At 37.7% G+C, this 25412-nt stretch overlaps 1 protein-coding gene across 4 annotated transcripts in view; it reads left to right on the top strand.

Annotated features, from left to right (window-relative positions):
• Positions 1-1939: 1939 nt before the first annotated feature.
• Positions 1940-25412, top strand: part of PFDN1 (prefoldin subunit 1) — a 73119-nt gene continuing 49646 nt past the window's right edge. The window contains exons 1-3 of one of the 4 annotated variants that reach the window (XR_005781371.1): positions 1940-2070; positions 4720-4886; positions 16818-16835. Coding sequence is in view for 1 of the 4 variants with exons in the window: in XM_040444670.1 (XP_040300604.1) it covers positions 2038-2070; positions 4720-4886 (200 nt within the window). In the remaining 3 variants the exon portion in view is untranslated. Of the gene's footprint in view, positions 2071-4719; positions 4887-10703; positions 10722-11097; positions 11229-16817; positions 16836-25412 lie in introns of those variants that run through there. The other 3 variants (XR_005781372.1, XR_005781373.1, XM_040444670.1) reach the window with 3 other exon arrangements.

Here is a 25412-nt window from a genome sequence, read left to right as displayed (position 1 = left end):
GGCAGAGAGAGAGAGGGAGACACAGAATCCGAAGCAGGCTCCAGGCTCTGAGCTGTCAGCACAAAGCCCGATGTGGGGCTCGAACTCGCAAGCTGTGAGATCATGACCTGAACTGAAGTCGGACACTTAACCGACTGAGCCACCCAGGCGCCCCACTCATTCAATTTTACCACTAGTTATTGGTCTCTTCAGATTTTATATTTCTTCCTGATTCAATTTTTGAAGATTGTATGTTTTTAGAAATTTAACCATTTTTTGTAGATTGCCCAACTTATTGGCATATAATTTTTCACAGTACTTTCTTATAATCCTTCTTATTTTTGTGGCATCAGTTGTTACTTCTCTTTTATTTTTGATTTTATTTATTTGGGTCCTTTCGCTTTTTTTCTTTGATGAGTCTGGCTAAGGGTTTATCAATTTTGTTTATCTTTTCAAAGAACCAGCTCTTAATTTCTTTTCTTTTTTCTTTTCTTTTAGTTTTGGCTCAGGTTATGATCTCTCAGTTTGTGGGTTCAAGCCCTGCATTGGGCTCTGGGCTGGCAGCCCAGAGCCTGCTTTGGATTCTCTCTTTCCCTCTGTCTCCGCCTCTCTCCAGCTTGTGGTCTCTCTCTCAAAATAAATAAAAATAAATGTAAGAAAGTACATTTCTTCAGGGAGCCTGAAGTGAGGCTTGAACTTAAGAACCGTGAGATCATGACCTGAGCCAAAGTCAGACACTTAACTGACTGAGCCACCCAGGTGCCCCGAATTCTTGACACGTCTTTGGCACAAAAAGGTCTTTTTATTAAAGCACAGGGACAAGACCTGTGGGCAGAAAGAGCTGCACTGGGATTGTCAGGGGTGAGTGATTATATACAGTAAAACCTTGGATTGTGAGTAATTTGTTCTGCCAGTGTTCTGCAAGATGAGCAAACTTTTCTAATACATTTTAACTTGATAAACGAGCAATGTCTTACAATAAGAGCAGTATGTAATGCCGAATGACACATGATCCCAACTGAGCCAATGGTTCTTAAAATTCGCTTTGATATATGGGTGCTTTGTATTATAAGAATGTTCCCTGAACAAATTATGCTCTCAAACCAAGATTTTACCATAGTTGGGGAGTTGGGGGAGGTAAAGACAAGGTGAAGTTTCCAAAAGGACTTGGATATGCTAAAGAACACTTACAAGATTTTAACTATTTTTAGCTAAGGGTTTTTCCCCTCTAGCAAAACATTAAGACAGTTGGGAGTTCCTGGAGGAATGTCATACTCTGCCTGTCTCAAGTATTTGTCAATGAACTTCGGGTTATAAGGAAATTTATCTACATTTCCTCTTGCCCTTGTTCTCCACATCAGGTAAAACATCCATTTCATCCATTTCTAAAGTCTAATTACTATTCATCCTTCTGGTTCAAATGCCAAAGCTTTTACAGCAGATTCTCAAAATGTGGTCTGCAGGTGACTTGCTGGGTGACTTACAGGTGATAAGGGGAGTTTTCGAAAACACAAATTTCCTGGCCCCAGTGTCAAAGATTCTAAATAATTAAGCTTGTGATAAGGACCAGAGAATCTGTACTCTTCTAATAAATTCATTTGGCCACTCTTGAGAACTACTGTGTCTAGAAAGTCTTCCAGGGGATTTCAGTAGAAATAAATTTCAGTAGAAGAACATTTCAACGAAGACCTCTGGTCTCCTCCACACTATCCTGCCTGAAGCTCCGGCTGATTTTTCCACTTCCCTGACACCACAGGGATTAGCTAAAGGAATGAATGCCTGAAAAGGTTTTGGCCGAATCTGCATGCAACTCTATTCAGCAAGCACAAGGTAAGCTATTTGTCCGAGTGCTTAAAACCATCCTCAGAATCTGCGCGCCAGGCCTGATAGGTCACGTGAGGAGGACGTAATGTGTATCATAACAGTTCTTGAAGCTCGGCTAATCCGACCCATGCGCAGGCGCAGAAGGAAAGGGGACAGTCAAACCTCCAAGGCCCGCCCCTCCCCCACTATCCTTCCGGCTTTCTCCTACTGCGCAGGCGCGTCGACTGAACCAAGATGGCCGCTCCCGTGGATCTGGAATTGAAGAAGGTAAAAGAGGGTCCTCACCTGGCAGAGGCTTCTCTTTGGAAGCTAAGGGGACTGTGGTCAAGAATATCGAGTGAGACTCGAGTCCGGAGGAAGAAAAGAGGCCTCAGGGAACTGGGGCGTGATTTCCCAGAGTCCTAAGGCGGGACCGGGTCTCCTTAGGATGGCGTGGGGGGCGAGCAGGTCTTTCTGCCTAAGAGCCGGTTGGGCAGGTTTGATTCCTGTGGCGGGCCGATAGCTGGCCCGTCTTCTCGTTCTGACCTCCAGGGCCGTTTCGTTGTGTGGAGCCTTCAGTTTCATAGTAAGGCCTGAAGTAAGCGTTTCAAGTTGGAGCCCCTTCGGACGGCTTGCCCGGTCTGAGGCATCTGTAAATCCTTAATCTTCATTTGCTTTGAAAAACTCCAAGGCCATCCTGTGTTTTTAGGCCACTTACTCCATCTCATGCTTTGAAAGGTCACAGTATGTACGTACGGTTCAAAGTTAGATAGTCTCATAGCAGGGCTTTGACTCCCAGCCCTATCTCCCCTTCCCCCTTTCTTGAAGGACCTGCCAAAAAAAAAAAAAAAAAAAAAAAAAAAAGGAAACAAGAACAAGCCCGTAAAATTTTCCAAATAAAATCGGTATCGGAAGGAATTGGGTTTCTCTCTTCAAACAGTTGTTTATAAATGTGTTGTTACCCAAAAACGTTTTTGCCACTTAAGGGTTGTCAGGGAAAGCATCCTGAACTTCATCAACTTTAAACCTATACTTTTCTATAAAAGGAAACTGAATTCTAGAAAAGATGTAGTCCAACGTTGGGACTAGAATCCACTATTCTTTGCTTAACTCCACACCTTTTGTTTGTTAGCTTAGGTTCTTCAGAAGAGCAAATTTAACGTCTTAACACTTCGTTTGGGTGAACCTTTGCATATGAAATAAGATAGCTCAAATATTTGTTGCTCCTATTAAATGAAGTTGTTTGTTATTGCTCTGAGGATTTATGTGTATGTACCTTGCTTTTTGTGTTTCTTCTTTTGAAACTTGTAAATTTAGCCCTTAACCTGGTGTTCTCTAATGCTGTAATATCTTAGCTTGAACTGTATACCAGCTGCTTTAGCAATGTGCACAGATCACCTGTAAGTTTACATGCAAAACAGAATTAATCTGAAGAATGATTAAAGCATTCTAAAAGTTTATCTTTTTTTCTGTTAAAGGTTCTAATGTAAGTCAGGGTTTAGTGAAAGAGCTAACAATAGAGTATAGCTGTGAGTGGACTTAACTCCCAGCATTTGAATTTGTTAAGAAACCTCTGGACAATGAATGCAAACGAAGAAGATGATTGGAGACTTAAATTGGATAGTTTTGACAGCCAGTTAGCTTAAGTAAAAAACAAACTTGTTGTTTAAAGGTTTCATCTTCTAATATCTTTATAAGGTCTTTTGCGGGGGGCGGGTAGTGAAGACTAATAGGAAATTTCAGGCACCTCCTCTCTCCCCAAATCCGTCTTTTGAAACCTTACTAATAGGTGAGAACAAAGTCTGAAAAAAGTTAAGTAGAGGGCTTTGCCCTGTAATGCAGTCACAAGTGGTATTATTAAGGCATAAATTTGACAACATCTGCAAGTCATTCCAGGCCCTTAAATAAGAGTATCCAAGAACTGTGTTTATCTTTAAGTGTACACGAGGATCAAATCTGGCTTGGTATGTGCATATGAAGATTATGATGCAATTCTACCAGTGCCTTGAATTTTTAAATTTTTTTTAATCTTTATTTTAAAAATATTTGTATCCTGAATGTTACTGTAAAATAGAAACATTCCTGAACTAAAGGTCAGAAGAAATGGGTTTCAGTGTTAAGTTCCTGCCTTTCCTCATAATAGTTGTTCAACCCTGTGCAAGCCACTTACATCTCTTCAACTAAATTGGTTACTTTATTTAAAAAAAATGTTTTCTAAATGTTTATTTATTTTTGAGAGATAGAAAGACAGCAAGCAGGGGAGAGGCAGAGAGACAGGGAGACACAGAATCTGAAGCAGGCTCCAGGCCTGGAACTGTCAGCACAGAGCCTGACGCGGGGCTTGAACTCAGGAACCATGAGATCATGACCTGAGCCAAAGTCGGATGCTTAACAGACTGAGCCACTCAGGAGCCCCTAAGTTGGTTACTTTAATCTGTAAAGAGTGATGATGAAAACTCCCATTCCTAAATCATAGGATTATTGAGAGGAGTAAATGAGATATTACTATATTCCTCAATGTTCTCATATTAATATTCCCATGTTAGTATTTCAAATAAATGTGGGAAAGTGTTTTGAAACCTAGCAGTGTAATACAAATGTAGTGAATCGTTATAGTTTTGTTTTGAATCACTGTGTTTCATCCTCTGTTGCATTTATTGTTTTATTACTCTTTGGATGCCTGCTTCTTCATATGGTTATTTAAGGTGCATTTGTTCTGCTTCATGTAGACTGCATTTTCTGAGGACAGGGTAAGTTCATGATTTAGCATGGTGGCTTGATTGTTTACAGTTGTATTGAGTTTTATTGATGTTTGTGTTGGTAAATTTCACAACTTTGTTTCTGGTTAGCAGCTTATTTTAATATATTTGTATTTGACTCAAGTGTTTCCTGTAAAATGTTTCACCCACTAAATGAAGGACTTTTTTTTTTTATTAGGCCTTCACAGAGCTTCAAGCCAAAGTTATTGACACTCAACAGAAGGTGAAGCTTGCAGACATACAGATTGAACAGCTAAACAGGACGAAAAAGCATGCACATCTTACAGATACAGAGATTATGACTTTGATAGATGAGACTAACATGTATGAAGGTGTAGGAAGAATGTAAGTAAAATGTATCCTGAAGGGGGTTATTGTGGGAGAAGTTTTTGTCTAGAATTTGTTCATTTTAAAACTTGGGTTAAAGTATCATGGAAACTTTGAGGATCACCTAGCCAAATACATACTTTTTAAAAATGCTAACTGAACCCCAGATAGATGTGTTTAATTTTAGACTTTGCAGTACATTTCTTAGATATTTTCCTCTTCTCTCTGTGATCAGGTAGATATTTAAGTGTGTAAGTTCAATGACGAAAATGATTTGTCATGAAAAGAAGTTTACAGTAATTTTTTGTGTGAAGATTTATTTAAGTAGGTGTAGTTTTAACTTCTCCTTCCTTACCTGATTTATTAGGAGTCCTACAAATCCTAGGTCCTTTAAGATGTTGGACCAGTGTTGTAAGATAAAAATAGATCCATTTATCATTTAAATACACTCATTCTGTCATGCATGAGAAATCAAGTAAATCAATTTACTTTTTGTTTGTTCTAATTGTTATATGATTGACCACCTATATATACTTCACTCTTTTTATTTTAAGAAATCTATTACTCTTATGAGAGAGAATAGATGAGCTTCATGTTCTCTAAACAGTAAATAAGGAATGGAAAAGCCCTTAACTACAGGTCACATTCCATTACAATGAGCTAAAAGGAGAAGACTTTTTTTAAGTGGGGGAGGTACAAGGGGAGGGTTTTTCTGGAATTTGGTCTTTGAATATTACTTAGTAAATGGACCATTACTTCAAGTTTGGAGATCTTGTAGTGAATGGAATTTGACCTCAGTCTGAAGATGACTTGTTTAGTGATTGATTTGAAGGAAGCATAACGTGTAACATTTAGTAATGGCTTTGGAATGACATCATGAGAAGTAGACTCTGCTCACGACTAGCTACTCCTTTTCTTAATGAAAGAGAGGGATTATGATAAACATGTGATTTGTTTTCTCAGAATAAACAATATATCACATAAATTTTATATCTGTAGTTCATATTTTCATTTTAGCTTATTTTGAGAGGAGGAGAATCCCACTTTGACAGTTTGTTATTAGGAGAGAAAAGAATTGGGACAGTAACAAAGTAAAACCCTTGAATATATATCTATATCGTACAGGTGCATTGTTGGCATTCACTATAGGATAATTTTATTCTTAATATGAGTATCCTTAGGTCTTAAACAGTAGTGGTAGCTTTTCTAGCATGCACGTTAACACGTTGCACTTGGATTTCACATCAGTACATTAGCCTTTGCAACAGTAAAAGAATCTCTTTTTCCAAAATAGATTGTCTTTGGCCTTTTGGGCTATAATGAAGTTTTTGGTTTTAATCAGAATAGTTTATTAAAACATTCTCCAAAAGTGCTAGGTTGTTACTTTTTTTTTTGCATACTGCCATAAGTGCTACAGCTAGATTGTATTCCATGCCAAGAAGTCTAGAGTTAAAAGGCTGGGATATGATTTAGTTCATGGTAGAATAGTAGTAGTATTTCCATAAGATTTATTTTGTGTAAAATAAATACATTGTTGTAAATGTTTGGATAAAGTGGAACTTCCTACATAGTTTCAAACTTTGGTTTTCAATTTGACTTTTGTTCTTTCTGCATCCCACTGGGAGTGCGAATTTGACTCTGCATTGTGGGGGCATGTAAGGTGAATAGAGTTTGTTGTTTGGCTAGAGTGTTAGCGCCCTCAGGAAGAAAAGACTTGCTGAGTATTAGTCTGGTCATGAGGATGTTCCCCTTGATGCTAAACCTGAAATAACTATTTCTGAATTTATAGTCTTGAGTAATCTTGAGTATCATTGTGATTCACTTCTTTAATTCCAGTCTTTACCTTAATTTGTCTTTTCTTTTTTGAATATTATTTGGGAATTCCAACTAGAATACTAATTTTTCTCAAACTGTTGTTTAAAACCATGAATTATAGAATCCAAAACACTCCATTTTGTTTAGAGCCTGCAGTAGATTTTTGCTATCACTGACATTCGGGCTTCATTGTATCTTACCTAGATTATTGCAATAGCCTCTTAGCTGTTCTCTCTGCCTTTATTCTGTGTGTTCACGTGTACTCTTCATACATCTGCCAGAATTGATCACATCCATATTTTTCATAAAATTCTTTGATCTGTTGCCCACAGGATGAAATCTAAACTTCTTAGCCTAGCATTCATGTTCATTTATAATCTGTCCTTAATGTACCCCTGTAGCCTCAAGTCCCACCACTTTCTAGTCCCAGGCTCAGTATAGTGCAAATTTCATCTCATGGATTTAACATCCTTCCGTTGATTTTGGGTGATCTGTTGAAAAGGACTTTGAGTCTCATGTGGGCTTTAAACATGCTTTAATTGATTAGTATGTCTGTCATGGGTGACGATAGAAGAGGAATAAGTAGTACATGTACCGGAAATCGTTGTCCCTACTTTTGTCACCGGACTTTGTCACCCGTTTTTGTTTGTTTGTTTGTTAAGTATATTTATTTATTTTGAGAGAGAGGAAGAGCTGGTTCATGTGCTATTGAGCAGGGGAGGGGCAGGGAGAGAGAATCCCAAGCAGGCTCCCAGCTGTCAGCATGGAGCCCAATGCGGGGCTTGAACTCACGGACTGTGGGATCATGACCTGAGCTGAAATTGAGTCAGCCGTTTAACTGACTGAGCCACACAGGTGCCCCTGTCAGATGTTTTTGTGCTTTCTTGATTTTGTTCATTCTTTCTTTGGCTTGAAGTATCCCCTTTCCCTTGTGAAATTTTTATCCTTCAAGACATAGCTTGTCTTCTCTGAAGATTTTTCTGTCTTCCCTGGCAGACTTATTCACACTTTCCTGGGTGATACCAGAGCTTTGTTCCTGTAGCTAGTATAGCAGAGACAGAGACAGAGAGAGATGATTGATTTCTAAGTGGGTCATTTGCCTCAACTAGATTGATTGTCAGCTCATTGAGACTGTATACATCTTTATCTTTGTTTCCTCTGTTCTCAACATAATGTCTGGCACAAAATAGGTGTAAAATGTGTCTTGATTTGAATTGCATATGATTCTTTTGCCTAAAATAGGTACATTTTCTTTTGTTTCTTCAGAAAGAAAATACAGTTAGAAAGTCAAAGACTTACGAATTAGGTTTTCTTATTCTGTTTTTTTTTTTTTAATTTTTTTTTTTTCAAACGTTTATTTATTTTTGGGACAGAGAGAGACAGAGCATGAATGGGGGAGGGGCAGAGAGAGAGGGAGACACAGAATCGGAAACAGGCTCCAGGCTCTGGGCCATCAGCCCAGAGCCTGATGCGGGGCTCGAACTCACGGACCGCGAGATCGTGACCTGGCTGAAGTCGGACGCTTAACTGACTGCGCCACCCAGGCGCCCCTCTTATTCTGTTTTAAAATATGATTCAACAAAGGTGAAATTGTAAAAGTAACATTTTGACTAGGTCAAAGCAGTTGTTTCTTATCAAAATTATGTTCTTTGATTGGATAAGATAAATTCTTTTTTAAAAAAAATTTTTTTTTTCAACGTTTTTATTTATTTTTGGGACAGAGAGAGACAGAGCATGAATGGGGGAGGGGCAGAGAGAGAGGGAGACACAGAACCGGAAACAGGCTCCAGGCTCCGAGCCATCAGCCCAGAGCCTGACGCGGGGCTCGAACTCACGGACTGCGAGATCGTGACCTGGCTGAAGTCGGACGCTTAACCGACTGCGCCACCTAGGCGCCCCGATAAATTCTTAATTAAATCTCCTGAGAAGGTTAACCAATTCTAAAAGCCAATCAGTTGCAGAGATAATTAGTTAGAACTGGCACTATAGAAAAACCTAAGCATTTAGAATTAGGCCCAGGGCAGTATAATCCTTAGAGAATAAAAGCTGTTCTATGTAGAATAATATCAATATAATAATATCTATTTCATATTCTTCATCTCCATATAAGATGGAAGTTACATATTCCTTTATAGGGTATGTTTTTAGTTTAACCAAATCATTGCATGCCCAGATGTCTTTTAAGACACATATGTAGAGAAATTTGGTAGTGTTAAATGACCTCCTGTATATGGCTTATTTTGGTTTTTATACAAGGAAAATCAAACTACAGGATAAGAGATGATGAATTGCTATACACTGTAAACTCTGCGTATTCATTGCTCAAAGCTATATTCTGTCCAGTCTCTTGGCATGTTGCCAGCACATTTCAGTTCTCTTACTTCATATTCTTTGGAGAGGCTGTTATGTAGCCTGATACTACTACCACCAAATTCTAGTTTTGCTACTTAAGCTGTTTGTGAGCTGACCTCACCATACTGCTTTGAGAACTGTGATGAAAGTTACAACTGTGGAATGATCTGTCTGAATAATTGCAAGTGTTTGTCTTTGCATCTTTCCAGCATGCAAGGAGGGAATAGACACAATTCTCAAATAATACATGAATGTTTCTGGTATCCTTTTTTTTTTATGAATAAGAACCAGTTTATAAGGATTTATGGGGGTTTTCTTCCCTTTTTGCACACTAGAAGATAGGAGAATTTTTTAAAAATAAGAATTACATTTGAAAGTGCATATAGAGAACATTTAGCCTTGCTAGTGTTTGAAAGGACCATCATTAGAATAAATGTCAGACTTATTTTTATTAACAATAGGTATGATCCTGACCCTGATTTGATATCAGGTTTAGTATTCTGTAATTCTAATGTTCTTTTACTTGAGCATTACATACACTTCTTTTTTCCAAGAGAGACAAATTAAGCTTTAATTTTTTTTAATATGGGAGGAACTTGAGTAGATTAGTCTCTGAGAAGAATGATTAGTGCCTTTTTAAAACTTGAACCTAACTAAAAATAACTTTGTACCATATTTAAACCAATTTAGAGGTATGCCACCATTCTGTGGGTATTTTTTACATTTAAGGAACTAAGAATGAACAATGGTATAAATCTACCAACTAGATAAGTGTCTAGCAATGCAGAATTTGCTGTTTGGGAGCGGTGTTGCTATTTCTACTTGTTGAAGTAATTTGATGGTTGATCTCTAATGGTTGAAAGATCCAGAAGTGTAAAACCTAAGATAAATGTGGCACAGGTAGAAAGTAAAAACAGTAGATATATTCCTGATAGGGAACAAATTAACAGTAGCCAAAATCTGAACAGTTGAGCAACTTTTCAAGCAATTAGGATGTAGAAATCTGAATTTTTCACGGTAGCTTGGTTGAACTGCCCTTTGTTTAAACTATTATGTTAGTTCTCTTGTGATTTTAATTGTTAGGTTGGATGTTGACCTGTAGTTTGAATCATGACAGTTAGTAAAGCCAAGTCGAAATATTTGGTTTCTCTTTTAGTTATGTTAAATATTAATAGAAAGGGACATAGTCATGGTGCCTGAAGTTTTGCAACCATTTTACAATTTCAGATAGTTGTAAAGTTGGTATTCTAGTCAATTTGGTTTAATTTTAAGGCTGATGAAATAGTTTTACTAGATTAGGAAATAAACCACAAAACTTGGTGCAGTAAATATTGTTGATGTTATAGTAAAAATAGTTTATATTGTTCTTACTGGAATCAGGTTTGGATATTTTATTTAGTGATTGCTATAGGAGAAAAGTACACATTATTTTTGCTGTGAGAGCACACTGCAGATAGAAATTTATCAGCTCCTTATATCTTCTCTTTAAATGTAGTAATCTGTATTTTAGAGTAGAGAAAATGAAGCAAAGATAAAATAATTTTCAAAGGTAAGAAGGCATTTTTAAAAAGTTATTTTTTAGATTTTATTTTAAAGGAAGAGGGGTTCTTGATGTTGAACTGCTTTTACTAATAGATTGTGACCCTCCCTTTTTGTGTTTTTATACAGAGCCATTTAAAGTCCTGGCTTTCATTGCTCAGAGCTGTAAGGGGGAAAAAAAAAAACAAAAACAACTTTTCCTGTTGTGCAAGGAGAAATGACTTCACTTTTGTTGATGCTGAGTGTGTATGTAACCTCAGATGGGCACATTCTCCTCTTTCACAGATGTGGTACTCTAGGGAGAGGAGATTTTTGAGTAATATTCTTAATTTCCTTAAGTTGTCAGTGATTTAAAAACTTAGTGTTCATTATAACTCTGCTGTACTGCTGTGTAGAATGACATCACTGTTTTTATGCGAGGGCAAGCTAACAAACATTTGCGTAGGAATTACATAGCCATGTTTCTTCTTTAGAAGAGTACTTTTAATAATTCTTTCCCTGCTTCCCCTCCCATGTCCTCCAGAATCCAGTCTCACTGAAACACAGGAAATTAGTTTTGAAAATTCGTGTGCTAATTAGAAGTTTATTGTAAAAACAGGAGAAGTCTGTTCTACTTGGGATGTACAAACATGCGAAAATAAAATTTTTACTTAATGTGTCCTTGTAGGGTTACTTATTTTAGGCTTGAACTTGATTAAAAAATGTAAATGGAATTGATTCATTTGGTTACTTGGAGCACTTTGCTTTTGGATTTCCTGACATCAAAAGGCTTCACATTTGTTTTTTAAACTGGCAAAGGATGAAACAAAACCTGCTTTTGTTGCATGAAAGTAGCAATTACTCAGCAACCCAAGAGGATACTACAGTGTATTCTAATTGGTGATAAGGATTGATTTAGTAAACTGAGGGAAGGGTGAAAAGTACCATTACCTTGTTGTTCCCATGTAAATAAAAATAAAGGTAGCAGTAACCTTGAACTATGTTACTTTGTCATTGGGGAATTGTTTGCTGCAACTGACTAGCTGAGTTTCTCTGAAATGAAAAACAATCAGTTCTTATTTTTTAAGTTTATTTCTTTATTTTGAAATAGAGGAACAGAGAAAGAGGGAGAGAGAGAATTCCACACAGGCTCCACACTGTCAGCACAGAGCCTGACGTGGGGCTTGATCTCACCAACTGAGACCATGACCTGAGTCGCAATCAAGAGTGGGATGCCTAACCTACTAAGCCACCCAGGCGCCCCTGAAAAACAATCACTTTTAGGCTGTACCAAGAATTTTCTGATTTTAGCTGCCACTTATCTCATAGTGGCAAATTTAGGAACAACTTGCTATCTAATCTGTTTGAGAGGGGACTGAAATGTTCATGTCCAGGAACATAATCTGCTTAATGAAACATCCAAAAGGAGCTCACAAAAAATATTGACCTAGAAGTTGAAAGGCAGTCAGTCCATGTATGTGAATACACACTTGGTATGACTTGTTAGTATTCTTTTTTACTCCTTGTATCAGGAATTGATAGGGGCTGCAAATATCCTTTGCCCAGAAGGAATAATTAGGATTGCAGTGTGTTGCATGCACCATTAGTGCCTGTGGTTTTGTGAAGAATGTATGCTCAATTTATTTTTAGCATTCAAGTTCGAATGGACATGTCTGAGGGAATGTTATCTTATTGTCCTGGCCAAGAACTCTACTTAACCATCTCTTGTTTTGAGGAAGGTCAGTTACCTTGAAATGGACCAGATTACTTGGGAGACACATTACTTGGCTTTGAAGAGGACTTGAAATGTTCTCCTATCAAAATTCGCACAGCAGCAGGATCCCAGTATTAAAAATGTATCTTTAAGTAGATAAGAGCATGGCTGCCCTAAACCAAGCCTTTTACATTGTTTGGCTCAGGGTAAAAAGATTTGGATCACAGTATGCATCCTGTATGTGTGTGTTAGATTGAGTCTTTTGCATTTGTCCGAAAATATATTTATATTTCTGTGACTTTATGGTTTTGTACTAGGAGTCTTCTGTTTGTGTCCTTTAATGCTCACTGGATAATAATTTGTACTGTCCAGGGGTTCTGTTTCATCCAGTGTTACATTTTAACCTTTTAGTAAACGAAAGATCACATCTTGGAAAAAGATATAGCAAATCTTGATGATTATATGTGGAAATGTTTGGGGTTTGATGAGGCTAGAGTAAAAGTGGTAAACATCAGAGGTGATTATTTACCAGAATACTTAGAATACCAAATAGTGACAAAAATAAACATCATGTTTAAAATAGACTAACATACTACTGCTTCCATTTTAGGAGTAATAGTTTGATTTAAAAATACACAGTGATTTCTAATTAGTACAGATTGAACCTAGCAGTGTGTGAGTTACTCATCTAGAACAAGGAATGTTTACATGGACTTGGGTTCCTCAAGGGACCACGATTCTCTAATAATTCCAGTGAATTCTCAGCCCTCATCTAATTTGACCTATCAGCATTTATTCCAGTTGGTCTTTCCTGGTTGAACCATTTTCTTCCTTTGGCTTCTAGGAGATCACCTCTTGGTTTTCCTTTTATTTCACTGGCCACTCCTTCTCAGTCTCCTTTACTGTTTCTTTTTCTTTCCCATTTCCAAGTATTAGATTGACCTTGGGCTCAGCCTTTGGAATTTTTTTTCTTTTCTTTACTCAGTCTCTTAGTGATCTCATCCAGGCTTATCTCTTTAAGATTTTTTTTTTTAATGTTTATTGATTTTGGAGAGAGAGAAAGAGAGAGAGATAGAGATAGTGTGAGTGGGGGAAGGGCAGAGAGAGAGGGAGACACAGAATCCAAAGCAAGCTCCAGGCTCCGAGCTGTCAGCACGCAGCCTGACGCAGGGCTTGAACTCGTGAACCATGAGATCATGACCTGAGCCGAAGTTGGATGCTTAACCAACTGAGCCACTCAGGTGTCCCCAGGCTTATATCTTTACAGTGCCTTTTGATATACTGGCAACTCCCAGGTTTTTATCTTTAGCTTAGACCCCTTCCCTGAACTCCAGATTTGTATATCCACCTGCCTACTTTACATCTCCATTCGATAGGCCTCTCAAGATTAACTTGACCAAAATAAAATTCTCACTGTTCCAGGTAAACCAGTTCTTCCCTACAGTCTTCCTCATTTCAGTGGATGACTTTTTTGTCCTTCCATTTCCTCTTCTTCGGTTTTTTTGTTTTGAGAGAGAAAGCTTGAGTGGGGGAGAATGGCAGAGGAGTGGGGAGAGAGAGGATCTCAAGCAGGTTCCACACAGCCCAGAGCCTGACATGGGGCTAGATCCCACCACGCTGGGATCATGACCTGCACTGAAATCAAGAGTTGGATGCTCAACTGACTGAGCCACCCAGGTGCCCTAGTCCTTCTATGTCTTCCAGATCTTGTAGTTATCCTTGACTCCTCTCTTTCAGTCTTACTTTCAGTCCATTAGCAAAGACTATCTTTAAATTTGATCCAGAATCTGAACATTTCTGCTTACCACCTCCCTGATTTCAGCTACCATTTGATTATTGCAGCTGCCTCCTAACTGGGCTCCCCCTGCTTGCATCCTTACCACTTTATAGTTTTTCCCAACAGAGCACCCAGAGTGATCCTTGCAAAACAGAAGTCAGGGGCACCTGCATGGCTCAGTTAAGCATCCACTCTTGATCTTGGCTCAGGTCATGATCTTGCGGTTTGTGAGTTCGAGCCCTGCCTTGGGCTCTGCACTGACAGTGTGGAGCCTGCTTGGGATTCTGTCTCTTCCTAGCTCTGCCCCTCCTTTTCTCAAAATAAATAAACTTAAAAAAAAAAAAATCACTCTAATCAAAATCTTCAGATAGCTTTCCATATTATCACTGAAAAAGACAAGGGCTTTTGCAGTTGCTGGTCTCTCTGTCTGGAGATGTTTTCTTCCAGGTGTTTGCTGTACACCTTTGTCTTCCTTTAGGTCTTTATTAAAAAGGCACTGAGGCCTGTCATAACCACCCTGTTTAAAATTATATACATAACTTCTACCCCTACCTTCTTGCCTCCTGTACTCTCTCTTTTTGACTTTATTTTTCCTCATGGCATTTATAATCATCTGGCATACTATAGTACTAATTACCCATTTTTCTTAAATAAACTTTATTGAAATATACTTTATATATAGTAAAATACATTCATTTTTAAGGATACAGTTAAATGAATTTTGATGACTGTAATCACCACGTCTGTCATGATACAGAACATTTTCATCACCCTAAAAAGTTCCTTCTTACAAGTCATTTCTTGGAAGTTCTGCTCCAGGCAATTGATAATATGACTTGTCTCAGTATAGATTAATATTTCCTGTTTTAGAACTGCATATGGAATATATATATAGAATCATTATGATATGTACTACTTTGTGTGGTTTCTTTCATTAAGCATAATGCATCTGAGATTTACTGATGTTGCGTATATCAGGCCTCCTCAGGGACTATATCTGGGCTTCAGTTCCACTTCTTTAAGTACTCTTGCCTCTGCCCCCTTTATGCTTGCCGGCTTTATCTTCAGGTTGGCTGTAGGAGTTCCAAGGATTTAATTCAAATGTGACAACATGTAGAGTTAGTACTGTGTTTTTTTTCTTTTTCTTTTTAAGTGTATTTACTTATTTTGAGAGAGAGAGAGTAGGGGAGGGGCAGAGAGAGACAGGGAGAGAGAATCCCGAGCAGACTCCACGCTGTTAGCACAGAGCCCGATGTAGGGCTTGAACTCACAAACCGTGAGATCATGACCTGAGCCGAAACCAAGAGTCACACGCTTAACTGACTGAGCCATCCAGGCACTGTGAGAAAGTACCGTGTTTTTCCTATGTCATATTTGTAGGAGCAAAGAAATCTTTCTCAGAAGTCTTCAGAGGGCCGCCTCTCACATTTCACGACCCGAACTGAACCACATGCTTGGGCTTAAATCTTGGGGGATTGGGACTACTGTGATTGGGTAAGACCAATCAAGATTCATCCCAGGATTCACTTCCCTGAGTCACTTGGGAAAGTGGAGGTCCCCAAACAAAATTGGAGCTCTCTCAACAAAGAAGAATGGATATTGGGTAGCCAGTCAATAGTGTCTGTTAAAATCATCCACAACAGTCTTTCCAGTGACCAATAATTGAGGGCTAGCCACATGAAAACTGTTGGTAATATATGTAGGATAAATTGAGAGTTTAACATGGAACGCAGAAAGAAGCTATTGAAGTAATTCAGGAATGTAATAAGTTCAGAAGGTGGCAGAAATGGAAGGGAGAGGAAAAGGGTCAGTATGAAAATGATGAGTCTTAGTCATAAATGGGGAATATATAGGGTACAAGGAGAATACTTGCAAGTTTGGGACTAGGTGAGTGGGCAAGTGGTGATAATCATTGATAGCTGTGGTTGAAGTGGGGGAACGTACAGGTAGAAATGACAGATGATGCAGACATAGTGCAAGTGATAGGGGGTGATATTATTTTGCAGTTCATTAGCCAAGTTAAAACCTTGATCATAAAAGAGTTCTTGGAGGGACTTGGGTAGAGATAGCTTAGTGGAGAACCTTGCATAATGCTTGTAATATTGACACTGGAAGAGAAAAGGACAGGGAGGGGGGTGGTGTTTAATTTAAAAAACAAACAAATGAAAAAAATGGGGACAGGACGGAGACAACCTGAAAGAGCCAATGATTTTTTCGAGTAGTTTCAGGTTTATAGAAAGTACAGAGAGCTCTCACATACCCTCTCTCCACCCCCGTTTCTGTTAACATCTTACATTTGTGTGGTGCATTTGTTACAAATGAAGGAATACATTATGATTAAGATCCATAGTTTACATTAAGATTCACTGTTTTGTACAGTTCCGTGGGTTTTGGCAAATGTATAATATCTTGTATTTGCCATTACAGTATCGTACAAAATCATTTCATAGTCCCCCCAAATCTCCTGTGTTCCACCTATTCATCCTTCTTTCCTTTCTTGTACCCTGATGACCACTGATCTTTTAAAATGTTCTCTATAACTTTTCCAGAATGTTATATAGTTGGAATTATACGGTATGTAGTCTTTGCAGACTGACTTTTTTTTTTTTTTTTCCCCTTAGCAGTATGCATTTAAGTTTCTTCCATTTGTCTTCATGGCTTGATAGCTCACTAGCTCAATTTCCCTGCCACCCCCCATCCCACACTGCTTCATTTTGGTAGTTCTGTTGATCTCAGTATCTTTGAGTTTATTGATTTTTTTTTTTTTTTACAGTGTCTAATTTGCTCTAAAGCCTGACCAGTGATTTTGTTGGTGTAAGTGTGGTGTTTTTCATCATCAGAAGTAGCACATGCCTCTTTTTTTTCCTTTTCTTTTTTAAGTTTATTTATTTTGAGAGAGTGTATGTGCATGTGTGTGTGTGTGTGTATGTATATTTACACTTATGTATATTTATATATATATGAATGAGTGAGGGAGAAAGAGAGGGAGAGGTAGAATCCCAAACAGGCTATGCACTGTCAGTGTTAGCTGTACTCGAACCCACTAACTATGAGATCATGACCTGAGCTGAAATCGAGTCAGTTGCTTAACTGACTGAGCCACCCAGGCACCACCCCTTGCCTCTTTTTTATATTAATTTCTCTATTGTTAAGTTCATGTCTTCCATTATTTCTTAATCACATTATATAATATTTTATTTTATTTTTTTAAATTTTTTTTTTCAACGTTTATTTTTGGGACAGAGAGAGACAGAGCATGAACGGGGGAGGAGCAGAGAGAGAGGGAGACACAGAATCGGAAACAGGCTCCAGGCTCTGAGCCATCAGCCCAGAGCCCGACGCGGGGCTCGAACTCACGGACCGCGAGATCGTGACCTGGCTGAAGTCAGACGCTTAACCGACTGCGCCACCCAGGCGCCCCAATATTTTAAAATTTTCTGTCTGCAAGTGGTGCTTGGGTGGCTCAGTTGGTTAAACATCCGACTTCAGCTCTGGTCATAATCTCATGGTTCATGAGTTTGAGCCCCACATTGGGCTCTGTGCTGACAGCTCAGAGCCTGGAACCTGCTTCATTCAGATTCTGTGTCTCCCCTGCTTGCGCTCTGACTCTCTCAAAAATAAACATTAAAAAATTTTTTTTAAACTTTTTTTTTCTATCTGCTAATTGCTTTCTTTCTCTCCTTTCTGAGTCTGTTTCTCTTAACAATTTCCTCCAGACAATGGGTCATATTTTCCTATTTATTTGTGTGTCTGGTGATATCTATCTGTGTATATATGTATATTTATTGAAATTTAAGTCTATTATGTATAAATCTGCTTCTATATAAAACGTTTTTTTGTAAATTCCCAAATTGGTATTTATTTTTTTGAGGTATAATTGACATATCATTAATTTCAGGTCTACAGCATAATGAGTCAATATTTTGTATAGTGTGAAATGATCATAGTATGTCCACTTAAAATCCATCAGCACACGTGGTAACAAATTTTTTTTCTTGTGATGAGAACTTTTAAGCTTTTCTCTTTTAGCAACTTTCAAATATACAGTAGAGTTCACTATAATCAGCATGCTGTACTTTATATGTTGACTTATTTATTTTTTAAGTGGGTGTTTATACGTTTTGATCATCTTCATCCATTTTGCCCAACCCTGGCCATTGGCAACTGTCAGTCTGTTTTATAAATCTGTGACTTTGTTTGTTTGTTTTTTTTTTACATGTCACATATATGTGAGATCATCAGTATTTGCCTTTCTCTGTCTGACTTATTTCACTTAGCATAAAATCTTCAGGGTCCATCCATGTTATCTCAAGTGGCAAGATTTGCTTCTTTTTTTGTATATACCACATTTTCTTTATCCATCCATCGACGGCCTCTTAGGTTTCTTCCATGTCTTGGCTATTGTGAATAATGCTACAGTGAACAAGGGAGTGCATATATCTTTTCAAAGTGGTGTTTTCATTTCCTTTCAACAGATACCCAGAAGTGGAATTGCTGGATCGTATGGTAGTTCTATTTTTTATTTTTTGAGGAACATACTCTTTTTCATAGTGTTTGCAACAATTTATATTCCCACCTATAGTGCGCAAGTCTTCCCTTTTCTCCTTGTCCTTGCCATCGCTTGTTATTTCTCATAGATTTGAAGTGATACTCTCATTGTGGTTTGATTTGTATTTCCCCCATGGTTAGTGATGTTGAATACCTTTTCATGTATGTGTTGGCCATCTGTCTTCTTTGGAAAAATGTCTATGTAGATCTTCTGTCCATTGTTAAATGAGATTTGTTAATTAAGTTTTAAGAATTCATTTTTATATGTATTTTGGATGTGAGTGCCTTATCATATATATGATTTGTAAATATTTTCTCCCACTTCACAGGTTGCCTTTCATTTTGTTTCCTTTGCTACGTAGAAGGCTTTTAGTTTGATGTACTTGATTTTGCTTTTTTTTTTGCCTTTGCCTTTTGCTGTCAAATCCAAGAAATCACCAAAACCTATATAAAGGGAAAGTTTTTCTAAGTTCTCTTCTGGTTGTTTTATGGTTCAGGTCTTAATGTCAAATCATTAATACATATCTAATTGATTTTTGTGTGCTATAAGATAATGTTCCAGTGTCATTCTTTTGCATGTGACTGGCTTTCCCAACACCATTTATGGAAGAGCGTGTCATTTCTTCATTGTATATTCTTTTTTTAAATTTTATTTTATTGTTTATTTTGAGAGAGAGAGAGAGAGAGCACAAGTGGGGGAGGAACAGAGAGAGAAGGAAAGAAAGAATCCCAAGTAGGCTCCACACTTAGCACAGAGCCTGATGTGGGACTTGCACTCATGAACCTTGAGATCATGAACTGAGCCAAAATCTAGAGTTGGATGCTTAACTGACTGAGCCACCCAGGCACCCCCCTTATTGTATATTCTTGATTGCCTTGTTATAAATTAATTGATCATCTATGTGTGGGTCTGTTTCTTTTTTTTTTAAGATCATGCCCTCAGGATGTCAGCAGGTTATTTATTTAAATCTTTTAGAAAGAGGGAGAGTGTGCACAAGTGTGTGAGTGGAGGACGGGGAGAGAGAGAGAGAGAGAGAGAGAGAGAGAGAGAGAGAGAGAGAGAGAAAGAAAGAATCCCAAGCAGACTCCATGTTCAACCTGGAGCCCAATGCGGGATTTGATTTCACAGCCCTGGGATCATGACCTGAGGCAAAAATCAAGAATTGGATGCATAAGGGACTGAGCCATCATCCAGGCACCCCTGTGTGGGTTTATTTCTGAGCTCTCTAGTTTGTTTCATTGGTCTATGTCTGCTTTTAGGCTAGTACTGTATTGTTTGATTACTATAGCTTTGTAATATAATTTGAAATCAGGAACCATGATGCCTCCATTTGTTCTTTCACAAGATTGCTTTGGTTATTTGGGGTCTTTCATGGTTCCATGCAACTTTTAGCATTGTTTGTTATACTTCTGTGAAAAATGTCATTAGAATTTTGATAGGGATTTCATTAAATATGTAGATTGCTCTGGGTAGTATGGACATTTTAACAGTAATTGTTTTTCCAGTCCATGAGCATGGAATATCTTTCCATTTGTGTTGTCTTTGGTTTCTTTCGTCAGTATTTTATAGTTTCAGAGTACAGATCTTTCATCTCCTTGGTTAAGTTTATTCTTAGGTATTTTATTTTTTGTGCAATTATAAATGGGATTGTTTTCTTAATTTCCCTTTATGCTACTTTATTATTAGTGTATAGAAATGCAACAGATTTGTGTATATTGATTTTGTGTCTTGTGACCTTACTGAAGTCATTTATCAGTTCTAGTAGTTTTTTGGTGGAGTCTTGAGGGTTTTCTGTATATAGTATCATATCATCTGCAAATGGTGAAACGTTGGCTTCTTCCTTACCAATTTGGATGCCTTTTATTCATTTTTCTTGTCTGATTGCTATGACTAAACTTCCAATACTGTGTTAAGTAAAAATGGTGAGACTAGACATCTTAGTCTTATTCCTGATTTTAGGGGAAAGCTCTCCATTTTTCACTACTGAGTATGATGTTGGCTGTGGGTTTTTCACATATGGCCTTTATTATGCTGAGGTATGTTCCCTCCAAAACCTGCTTATCTTGAGGGTTTGTATCGTGAGTGGATGTTATACTTGGTCAAATGCTTTTTCTGCATCTGTTAAAATGATATGATGGTTCTTATCCTTTCCTTTGTTGTTGATGTGATGTGTCATGTTGATTGATTTGCGAATATTGACCCATCATTGCATTCTGGGAATAAATCCCACTTGATCATGGTGAATGATTTTTTTTTTTAATGTTTATTTTTTTTGAGAGAGAGAGAGAGAGAGAGAGAGAGCACGCAAGAACGGGTGGGGGAGGGGCAGAGAGAGAGAGACAGAGGATCTGAAATGGGCTCTGTGTGGAGAGCAGATGAACCAAACTGTGAGATCATGACCTGAGCCACTCAGGTGCCTGGATGAATGATTTTTTTAAATGAATTGTTGGTTTCACTTTGCTAATATTTTGTTGAGGATTTTTGTATCAGTGTTCGTGAGAGATATTGGCCAGTAGTTCTCTTTTTTCACAGTGTCTATCTAGTTTTGGTATCAGGGTAATGCTGGCCTCATAGAATGAATTTGGAAGTTTTCCTTTTCTATTTTTTGGAATAAAGAGATATTAACTCTTCTTTAAATGTTTGGTAGAATTCACATATGAAGCTGTCTGGTCATGGACTTTTGTTTGTTGAGAGTTTTTGGATTACAGATTCAATGTCACTGCTGGTCTGTTCAAATTCTCTGTTTCTTCCTGATTCTGTTTTGGGAAGTTATATGTTTCTGAGAATTTATCAGTTTCTTCTTGGTTGTCCAGTTTGTTGGCATATAATTTTTTGTGATATTATCTTATAATCTTTTGTCTTAATGTAGAGTCAGTTGTTACTTGTTTTCTTTGATTTCTGATTTTGGGTCTTCTGTCTTGCTCTCTTTTTTTTTTTTTTTTTTTTTTTTTAATTTTTATGAGTCTGGTTAAAGGTTTATCAAAGAACCAGCTCTTGGCTTAGTTGGTGGAACTTGTGACTCTTGATCCCATGTTTGTGAGTTCGAGCCCCATGTTGGGTGTAGAGATTACTTAAAAATGATAAAAAAAAAAAATCTTTAAAACAAACAACAAGAACAACAACAAAAACAAAGAACCAGCTCCTGGTTTCATTGATCTGTTATATTGTTTTTTAGTTTCTATTTTGTTTATTTCTACTGTTAATCTTTATTTTCTTCCTTCTACTGGTTTTGGGTTTTGTTTGTTCTTTTCTAGTTCCTTTAGCTGTAAGGTTAGGTTGTTTATTTGCGATTTTTTTTTTTACTTCTTGAAGTAGGCCTGTATTGCTCTAAATTTCTTTCTTAGAATGACTTATACTCATCCCAAGGATTTGGACCCTTGTGCTTTCATTTTCATTTGTCTCCATGTAGTTTATTTATTTTATTATGATTTTTTATGATTTATTATTATAATTTTTTAAAGTTTTTTTTTGAGGGTGGGGAGGGGCAGAGAGAGAGAGGGAGAGATAGAATCCTGAACAGGCTCCACACTGTTAGCAGGGCTCAACCTCATGAATCGTGAGATCATTACCTGAGCTGAAGTCTGACACTTAACTGACTAAGCCACCCAGGTACCCACCATGTATTTTTTTTATTAATTAATTTTTATTTTATTTTTATTTTATTCATTTTTTAAAAATTTTGTAAAAAATTTTTTAAAAATATTTATTTATATTAGAGAGAGAGAGTGCATGAGAAGGGGAGGGGCAGAGAGAGACGGAGACAGAATCTGAAGCAGGCTCCAGTCTCTGAGCTGTCAGCACAGAGCCTGATGTAGGGCATGAGCCATGAGATCATTACCTGAGCCAAAGTCAGACACTGAACCAACCGAGCCACTCAGGCTCCCCTTAATTTTATTTTAGAGAGAGAGTATGAGCAGGGGAGATGGGCAGAGGGAGAGGCAGAGAGAATCTTAAGCAGGCTCCACTCTGAGCATGGATCTCGATGCGGGACTCAATCCCATGACCTGAGGGATCGTGGGATCCTGATGTGAGCCGAAATCAAGAGTCGGACAGTTAACTGATTGAGCCACCCACATGCCCCAACTAACTTGAATTTAAATAAATAAATTAAAAATAAACACAAGGGGCACTTCAGTGGCATATTCGGTTGAGCGCCCACCTCTTAATTTCGGCTCAGATCATGATCTCATAGTTAGTGAGATTGAGCCTTGTGTCAGATTCCGTGCTGACAGTGTAGAGCCTGCTTGGGATTCTCTCTACCCCTGCCCCCCAAATAAATAAAGTAATTTAAAAAATTTTAAAAATAAGTAAGTTCAAACTAGTTCACATACAGTGTAGTATTTGTTTTAGGAGTAGAACCCAGTGATTCATCACTTACATTTAACAGCCAGCGTTCATCCCAATAAGTGCCCTCCTTAATGCCCAGCACCCATTTATCCATCCCTCCCACCTACCTTCTCTCCAGCAACCCTCAGTTTGTTCTCTGTCGTTAAAAGTCTCTTAGGGTTTGCGTCCCTCTCTGTTTTTATTTTACTTTTCCTTCCCTTCTCCTGTGTTATTCTATTTGTTTCTTAAATTCCACATATGAGTGAAATCATATGGTATTTGTCTTTCTCTGACTTATTTTGCTAAGCATAACACACCCAAGTTCCATCCACATTGTTGTAGATGGCAAGATCTCATTTTTTTTGATCACCTTGTAATATTCCATTGTGTATATATATATGTGTGTATGTGTGTGTGTGTGTGTGTGTGTGTGTGTGTGTGTGTGTATATATATATATATATATATATATATGCCACATCATCTTTATCCATTCCTCAGTTGTTGGACATTTGGACCTTTTCCGTAATTTGACTATTGTTGATAGCACTGCTATAAACATTAGGATGCATGTGCTCCTTTGAATCAGCATTTCTGTATCCTTTGGATAAATACCTAGTAGTGCCATTGTTGGGTTGTAGGGTAGTTTTGTTTTTAATTTTTTGAGGAACCTCCATACTGTTTTTTAGAGTGGCTTCACCGGTTTGCATTTACACCAGCAGTGCAAAAGTGTTTCCCTTTCTCCACATCCTTGCCAACATCTGTTGTTTCTTGAGTTTTACTTTTAACCATTCTGACAGGTGTGAGGTTGTACCTCATTTTGTGGTTTTGATTTGTTTATATCTCTGATGATGAGTTTTTTATTTCCTCTTTGAATTTTTGGTTGACCCATTCATTGTTTAGTAGCATATTGTTTAACCTCCATGTATTTGTGTTCTTTCCAGATTTTTTCCTTGAGATTGATTTCTAGTTTCATAATGTTATAATCAGAAAGATTCCACGGTATGACTTCAGTGTTTTTGAATTTGTTTAAACTTGTTTTGTGACCTAATAAGTGATCTTTTCCTGAGACTGTTCCTTGTGCACTTGAAAAGAATGTGTTAAAGTCTCCTACTTTTATTGGTATTGATTACTTCCTTTATGTTTGTTATTAGCTATTTTATGTATTTGGGTGTTCCTGTGTAGAGTATGTAAATATCTACAATTGTGAAATCTTCTTGTTGGATTGTTGCCTTTATGATTATATAGTGTTTTTTTTGTCTCTTGTTATGGTCTTTTAAAATCTATTTTATCCAATGTAAATATTGCTACCCTGGCTTTCTTTTTACTTCAATCTGCATATGTCTTTAGGTCTGAAATGAATCTTTTGTAGGCAGCATATAGATGGGTCTTGCCTTTTTATCCATTCCGTCACCCTGTGTCTTTTGATTGAAGTATTTTTGTCCATATAAATTCAAAGTTATTGACAGATATGTACTTATTGCTCTTTTGTTACTTAATGGTTGTTTTTGTATTTCTTCTCTGTGCCTTTCTTCCTTTGATCTCTTCTCTCATGGTTTGCTGGCTTTCTTTAATGATATACTTGGATTCCTTTCTCTTTATTTTTGTGTGTCTTCTACTGATTTTTGATTTGTGGTTACCATTAGGTTTCTATATAATATCTTATGCATGTAGCAGTGTATATTAAGTTGATGGTTGCTTAAGTTTGAACCCATTCTTTCCTCTCCATTTTTTTTTTTTTAACATTTATTTATTTTTGAGACAGAGTGAGACAGAGCATGAATGGGGGGAGGGCCAGAGAGAGAGGGAGACACAGAATCCGAAGCAGGCTCCAGGCTCTGAGCTGTCGGCACAGAGTCCGATGCGGGGCTCAAACTCATGGACCGTGAGATCGTGACCTGAGCGAAGTCAGACGCTCAACCGACTGAGCCACCCAGGCGCCCTCCTCTCCATTTTTTAGGTATATGGTGTCATACTTTACATTCTTTTATTTTGTGAATCACATGACTCTTTTTTTGTGTGTATTTATTTTTGAGAGAGAGGGAGAGTGAGCAGAGGAGGTGCAGAGAGAGGGGGGACAGAGGATCCAAAGTGGGCTCCACACTGACAACAGAGAGCCCGATGCAGGTCTGAAACTCATGAACTGTGAGATCATGACCTGAGCCAAAGTCGGACACTCAATCAACTGAGCCACCCGCTCGCCCCCACCTGACTGATTTTTATAGATAAATCCAATTTTACTGCTTTGTGCTTCCTATTTTTCTTCTACTTATAGTCTTTCCACTGAAAGTTCCATTTAACATTTCTTGTAGGGCTTGTTTAGTGGTGATTAATTCCTTTAGCTTTTGTTTGTCTGGGAAGCTCTTTATTTCCTATTCTGGGAAATTTCTTTTCTTTCCTTTTCCGTTTCCTTTTCCTTTTCCTTTTCCTTTTCCTTTTCCGTTTCCGTTTCCTTTTCCTTTTCCTTTTCCTTTTCCTTTTCCTTTTCCTTTTCC

The sequence above is a fragment of the Herpailurus yagouaroundi genome, unplaced genomic scaffold, assembly GCF_014898765.1.
Source record: "Herpailurus yagouaroundi ecotype Mexico unplaced genomic scaffold, PumYag 192, whole genome shotgun sequence".
NCBI classification, from domain to species: domain Eukaryota; kingdom Metazoa; phylum Chordata; class Mammalia; order Carnivora; family Felidae; genus Herpailurus; species Herpailurus yagouaroundi.
Note: the sequence above shows the minus strand (reverse complement) of the source record. Positions and strands in the feature narration are given on the sequence as shown.